The 7,297-nt window shown below is 48.5% G+C and overlaps 1 protein-coding gene across 1 annotated transcript; it reads left to right on the top strand.

Annotated features, from left to right (window-relative positions):
* Window positions 1–3,792: 3,792 nt before the first annotated feature.
* On the top strand, window positions 3,793–5,613 carry LOC136788453 (olfactory receptor 14A16-like). The gene has a single exon (XM_066986998.1). The coding sequence runs from the start codon at window positions 3,793–3,795 to the stop codon at window positions 4,741–4,743; it is 951 nt and encodes a 316-aa protein (XP_066843099.1). The 3' UTR covers window positions 4,744–5,613.
* Window positions 5,614–7,297: the final 1,684 nt, after the last annotated feature.

The raw sequence follows: 7,297 nt of genomic DNA, 5'->3' as shown, positions 1-7,297 counted from the left end.
CCCAGGAGCCTGGCCCAGCTCAGCAGCACAGGGAGCTCTTGACAAGTCCCTGGGCTTCCAGGGGAATCGACTTTGAAACAGACTGAAGCAGTAACTGATGTTCCTTCTGTCCATTTCCAGCACTGTTGTTCCTGATATCAGAAAAAAGTATGATGTCCAAGAATAACCTTTTCCATGTCCTGCATTTAGGCAGGACACCCAGGCAAGGGCACGGAGGGATCACCCTTCCCTCTGCTGAGGAAAGCGTTTCAGATGAGTCAACCGAGAGAGTCCAGAGGCTACAAGGGGGCTCAGCACCGTCCTTTGCCTCATACAAGCCCATAGGGTTTGGGATTCCTCTTGCCTTATTTCAGGTAGGCACAAACCAGGCATCTGCATGTAAGCTGCCTGTCTCAGCTCTCAGGACATTTAATGGAGACAGAGACCAGGAGGGAGCTGTTCAGATGAAGACCCCTGGTGATCTTGGAGGTGCCAGAGCTGGTCAAGGACATATCTAGCTATCTTCACACTCTGATGAATTAATTCTCAGAGTCAGAAAACATCTGTAGACATCATTTTTAAGTGTAGGGAGATTTTCATGGGGAAATGGAAATGAGAGCAGATGCCTACATTTAGGACCACTGAATCTTTTTACTGCCCATTAGTATTTTTCTGAGCAGCAGACAAAATTAAGTCATGTACCATAAGGAGAGCTGAGGTTCTTAGGAAACTTTCTTAGGCTGAGGAGCATGTTCCAGAGCGTATCCTCTTGGATCCTATTTCCGAGGGTTCAAATGAGAAGGTGAGTGTACCCTGGGTGGATCATAACTGATCAATTTCGTTACTTCTTAGGATGAAATGGCAACATCTGTGGGTAAAAGGAGAGCAGTGGGTCTCATGTACCAGGATTCCAGGAAGGTTTTCAACACCATCTCCGATAGTACTCTCTTTTGCAATAGGAAACATGTTGGAGGGATAGGCCAATCAAAACTACATGATATCCAACAAGGACAAATCCTAAGTTCTGCCCCTGAGTTGGACAACTGCGCTGCATGTACTCAGGCTAGGGATGGCACATTTTTAAAGAAAAGAAAAGAAAAGAAAAGAAAAGAAAAGAAAAGAAAAGAAAAGAAAAGAAAAGAAAAGAAAAGAAAAGAAAAGAAAAGAAAAGAAAAGAAAAGAAAAGAAAAGAAAAGAAAAGAAAAGAAAAGAAAAGAAAAGAAAAGAAAAGAAAAGAAAAGAAAAGAAAAGAAAAGAAAAGAAAAGAAAAGAAAAGAAAAGAAAAGAAAAGAAAAGAAAAGAAAAGAAAAGAAAAGAAAAGAAAAGAAAAGAAAGAAAAGAGAAGAAAAGAGAAGAAAAGAGAAGAAAAGAGAAGAAAAGAGAAGAAAAGAGAAGAAAAGAGAAGAAAAGAGAAGAAAAGAGAAGAAAAGAGAAGAAAAGAGAAGAAAAGAGAAGAAAAGAGAAGAAAAGAGAAGAAAAGAGAAGAAAAGAGAAGAGAAGAGAAGAGAAGAGAAGAGAAGAGAAGAGAAGAGAAGAGAAGAGAAGAGAAGAGAAGAGAAGAGAAAGAAAAGAAAAGAAAAGAAAAGAAAAGAAAAGAAAAGAAAAGAAAAGAAAAGAAAAGAAAAGAAAAGAAAAGAAAAGAAAAGAAAAGAAAAGAAAAGAAAAGAAAAGAAAAGAAAAGAAAAGAAAAGAAAAGAAAAGAAAAGAGAAAAGAAAAGAAAAGAAAAGAAAAGAAAAGAAAAGAAAAGAAAAGAAAAGAAAAGAAAAGAAAAGAAAAGAAAAGAAAAGAAAAGAAAAGAAAAGAAAAGAAAAGAAAAGAAAAGAAAAGAAAAGAAAAGAAAAGAAAAGAAAAGAAAAGAAAAGAAAAGAAAAGAAAAGAAAAGAAAAGAAAAGAAAAGAAAAGAAAAGAAAAGAAAAGAAAAGAAAAGAAAAGAAAAGAAAAGTTCAATAGTTCAATAGTTCATCCAGTTCAACTGCCTGACCTCTTGAGGGCTGACCAAAAGTTAGAGACTATGTGTGACAGCACTGTCCAAATGCCTCTTGAATACTGACAGTCACAGAACATCAACCAGGTCTCTAGGAAGTCTGTTCCAGTGTTTGACCAACCTCACAGTAAAGAAGTGTTTCCCGGTGTCCAGTGTGAATCTCCCTTGTGCAGCCTTGTGCTGTTCCCACACATCCTGACAGTTACCAGGGAGAAAAGATCACCTCCAACACCAATTCCCCTTCTCAGGAACTTGTTGTCCACAGTAATGAGGTCACCTCTCAGCCTACTTTTCTCCAGACTAGACAACACAAGTGTCCTCAGGCTCTCCTCACAGGACATACCTTTCAGCCCTTTGACCTATTTTGTTTTTTCCCCCTATATGTGGTGGTTATACTCAGCTGGGCAGCTGAGCCCCACCACAACTGGTCTCTCAATCCCCCTCCTCAAAGGGAAAGGGGGAGAAAATACAATGAAAAAAGGCTCAAGGGTTATGATAAGGACAGGAAGATCATTCAGCAATTATTGTCACTGGCAAAACAGGCCAGACAGACTTTTCCTTTCTGTGGAAAACCACTTCTGGTTTCTTTCTGTGTGGCTGGCTACAGGCTGTGCAGCCGGGTTCCAGGCAGAGGTGGCCAGGGCTGTGGTGCAGAGCAGGGTCCCTGCTGTGCCCCAGGGGCTGTGTGCCGGGGCAGGGCCTCTGCTGCCTGCCAGGCTCAGCACTCAGCCTGCCCGGGGAGCTGCCCAGGGCACTGTGGGGAGAAGCTGTGGGTGGAAGGAGTCCCCTCAGAAGGGCAGAGCAGAACAGGGTCCTGCTGGTGCCCAGAGGCTGCTGCCTGGCGTAGGGTGGCTACAGCTCCACAGCATCCCCAGGGAATCTTTGGGGGAGATTCTTGAAATGGAAGAGAAAGGCCTGCACTACTAGTAGGGAAGGCACTCTCTGAGGTCTCTACTTTCAATTTCCTGCCCTGAAGGACTCTCAAAACAGGTCAGAGCTGCTGTATATCTGCTGAACATGAGGAGATGTCCCTGGGCAATTATCTGGGACAGGAGATGTCTGCAGAACAAAGCTGAGCACACGTCAGGTGGGATAGGGTCTGTGAGCAATGGCAGGGAGGAGATGTGGGGACAGGGAAGCAGCTGCCAGCTGGGACAGCTCCAGGCAGCAGAGACGTGGGCAGGGAGGGAGAGGGAGCTGCTGCCTGAAATGCCAAGGGAGGGGAGATTCAGGCACTCCCTGCCAGGCCTGCAATGGAGGCACCTTCTCTGCAGCAACCCCCTGCTCTCCTCTGCCACCCAGCACAGCCTCTGCCCTCAGGGGCTTTAGGGCATGAGCCACCTCCTCCTCATCTGGACCTCCAGAAGAGGAGAGGAGCCTGTGTCCTGCAGTGTGATACACAACGAGGAGGCGAAGAGTCCCTGCCCTGCAGTGTCACTTCTCTAGGCAGCATGCAAGCTTGGTAGGGTGAAGGCTTCACTGCATGCCAATCTGATTTTCTCTCTGTCAGCTGGTTGGAGCATTGTGGTATTCTCTCTTATTTCTCCACGTGTGTGTGGTTCTCCTGCTTCTTTGTCTAGGGTGCAGATGGGTGTAAGCTTCTGTTCTGAACTGGACTGCTGGTGAACAATGTGCCCAAACTGCATTCTACGTTGTCAGGCACACTGTCATTCACTTGGGAGGGTTGTTGAATGAGCTGACTCATTCCTCATTCCACACAGGGAACAGTAATATCTCTGAAGGAGAACTGGGTTTTGCTCAGAGAAGTCTACCTAACTTCTCACTTTTTGCTTCTCCTAGAGCAGGTCTGCATGACCCGAGGCAGCAAATGTCCAACAGCAGCTTCCCCACTGAGTTCCTCCTCCTGCCATTCGCACACACATGCGAGGTGCAGCTCCTGCACTTCGGGCTCTTCCTGGGCATCTACCTGGCTGCCCTCCTGGGCAACGGCCTCATCCTTACAGCCGTAGCCTGCAACCACCGCCTCCACACACCCATGTACTTCTTCCTCCTCAACCTCGCCCTCCTCGACCTGGGCACTATTACCACCACTGTCCCCAAAGCCATGGCCAATTCGCTCTGGGACACCAGGGCCATTTCCTTCATTGGCTGTGCTACCCAGGTCTTTATGTTTGTCACATTTGTCACAGCAGAGTTTTTTTCTCTTCTCACCATCATGGACTATGACCGCTATGTTGCCATCTGCAAACCCCTGCACTATGGGACAATAATGACCAGCAGAACTTGTGTCAACATGACAACAGCTACCTGGGGCAGTACTTTTCTCTATGCTGTGCTGCACACTGCCAATACCTTTTCCCTTCCCCTCTGCCAAGGCAATGCCCTGGACCAGTTCTTCTGTGAAATTCCCCAGATCCTCAAGCTCTCCTGCTCAGACGCCTACATCAAAGAGGCTAGGCTTATTGTGGTTAGTGCCTGTTTACTATTTGGGTGCTTTGTTTTCCTTGTGCTGTCCTATGTGCAGATCTTCAGGGCTGTGCTGAGGATCTCCTCGATGCAGGGCCGGCACAAAGCCTTTTCCACATGCCTCCCTCACCTGGCTGTGGTCTCCCTGTTTATCAGCACTGCCATATTTTCCTACCTGAAGCCCCCCTCCATGTCCTCCTCATCCCTGAATCTTTTGCTGGCAGTTCTGTACTCGGTGGTGACTCCAGCAGTGAACCCCCTTATCTACAGCATGAGGAACCGGGAGTTGAAAGATGCGGTGTGGAAACTGACGAATGGATGTTTTTCAGAAGGAATAATATGCCCGTCTTAGAATCATAGAAACATAGAAACATAGAACTGCGTGGCTTGGAATGGACCTCAAAGATCATCTAGTTCCAACCCCCCTGCCATGGGCAAGTATGCCACCCACTAGATCAGGTTTGCCAGGGCCCCATCCAGCCAGGCCTTGTAGTCCTCCAAGGATGGGGCATACACAAGTTCTCTGGGCAACCTGTTCCAGTGCCTCACCACTCTCTGAGTGAAGAATTTCCTCCTAACCTCTGATCTAAATCTCCCCTCTTTTAGTTTAAAAACATTCCCCCTTGTCCTGTCATTATCTGACTGAGTAAAAAGTCATTTTCCATCCTTTTTTATGCCCCCTTTATTTAGTGAGAAGATGCAATCATCACAGACAGCCCCTCGTAACCACCGTTCCCTGCACTGGGCTCTTGCCCCAGCTCAGACAGGTGGTTTGTAGGCAACGAATTCGCCCTAAAGCCTTCTCTTCTGTAGGGTGAACCACCCCAACTCTCTCAGCCTTCCTTCATAGGAGGGGTGCTCCAGCTCCTTGATCATCTTTGTGGCCCTCCTCTGGATCTGTTTTAACAGATCAACATCCTTCGTGTGCTGGGGCCCCAAACCTGGATTCAGTACTCCAAGCGGGGCCTCACAATAGCAGAGTAAAGGGGGACAATCACCTCCTTCGACCTGCTAGCCACTCTTCTTTTGATGCAGCCCGGAATGCAGTTGGCCTTCTGGGATGCAAGCATGCACTGATGGCTCATGTTGAACAGTTCATGTCCACCAGAACAAGAACCTTCTCTGCAGGGCTGCTCTCAATGCATTCTTCTCCCAGTCTGTCCTCATGTCTGCGATTGCTGTGAGGTAGGTGCAACGCCTTACACTTGGACTTGCTGAACATCTTTAGTTTCTCATGGGCCCACTTCTCATGCTTGTCCAGGTCCCTTTGGATGGCATCCCTTCCTTCTATTGCATCAACTGCACCACTGAGTTTAGTGTCATCTGCAAACTTGCAGAGGATGCACTCGATCCTCCTGTCTAGTTCTTTTTCTGCATATCATTCATAATGTAACTCATTAAAGGCCCAGATGCAGGTTTGTTTGTTTTTTATTTTGCTTGTGAGTATATTTTTTCTCTTTATTTTACTTGTGAAATTATTGTCCACAAAGATATGTCTTTGTTCATATTCTTTCATTTCAGTACCTACATATCCCATGTGACTCCCAGACTTGGTGCAATGAGCCAGGCTCTCTGTATTTAAATAAAAACAAGGACCCTGCAGTGACTTGATCGCCTGAGATCCTTCCTCAGAGACTCGCAGTGGAGCTGCAGGGGCTCTTGGCTGTGTGCAGAGGTGGAGGGGAGAAGTGTCCTGGCACAGCAGCACTGCCAGGGAGCTCCAGGGCTTGGTCTGTCCCAAGCCGCTCTCCCTCTCACCTCCCACACTCTCCTTCAGAGCCCTTATCTTGCTGTCAGGACTAATTGCTCTTGTCACTTGCTCACCGTGCTGCTGTGGGGCAGTCCAGTGTCCACAGGCAGGGACAGGCCAGGGGCACTTCTCTAACACAGCTGGCTCTGTACCAGCATCTCCAGCATAAAAGGGGATCTGCTGAGGGCAGTGCCTGAAGGCACAGATCTTCTCCCAAAGCTACTCCCATGGATTTTGCAAAGTAAAGATAATTTTTTGAAGTACAGATAAAGTGCTAAATCTGGGTGGGAACAGGCAAAGGAGAGCTCTGCCACTCCAGGGAACACAGCAGGTAGAGGGAAAGCAGTCTGCTGAGATTTTATACCTGTGTTGAAATTTCGTAGACTGAATACAGTGAGCCACCCCAAAACATCTAATGACATTGGAAATAAGTTGGACTAGATGATCCTTGTGGGTCCCTTCCACCTCGGCTATTCCATGAGTCTCTGACTCTGAAGAAGGCCGGCTATCTGTGCGCACCGTCCTTGGCCAAAGAACCACTTGTGTGGGAGGCAGTCAGTGGCAGTGCCCCCCACCAGCTGGCTCTGCCTTCCCAGCCTGACCAGCACAGCCCTGCAGAGTGCCCCCACGGCCCCGCGCATCACAGCCCCCTCACTCTGCAGAGCAGCACCGCCAGCTCAGGGGCTGTGGCAGCACGGACAGGGGCTGCAGGAATGGCTGCTCAGGCCAGCCCAGACATGCTGGCTTGGGGCAAGGCTGTGTGGGACATGGGGTGTCCCAGGAGCAGAGCAGGGTGCTGTGTGTGTGTGCAGTGGCGCTGCCTGAGGAGCCCCAGGGCCAGCACTGTGGTGCTGTGCTGTGTCTTGGAGCGGGGCTGGCCTGGGGGGCTGCAGGCTGTGTGGGGGAGGGGAATGTCCTGCAGATGGCAGCAGCAGAGAAACTGCCACTGCCCTCCACTTCTCCATTTGCTGCTTTGGGACCATCCCAGCCTGGAATGCTCTGCTGGGCTGGGCTGAGCTAGGCTGGACAGAGGAGAGGGAGATGTGGAGAGCTGGGGAGGGGCTGGGCTGGGCTGCCTTCCTGGAAGAGACGGGGGAACCACAGAGCAGTCTGGGCTGGGCCTTGTTCACTGGATATGGATATGACCAATGCTAGT

This window comes from Anser cygnoides, chromosome 37 (genome assembly GCF_040182565.1).
Source record: "Anser cygnoides isolate HZ-2024a breed goose chromosome 37, Taihu_goose_T2T_genome, whole genome shotgun sequence".
NCBI lineage: Eukaryota > Metazoa > Chordata > Aves > Anseriformes > Anatidae > Anser > Anser cygnoides.
This window is presented reverse-complemented; position numbering and strand designations above follow the sequence as displayed.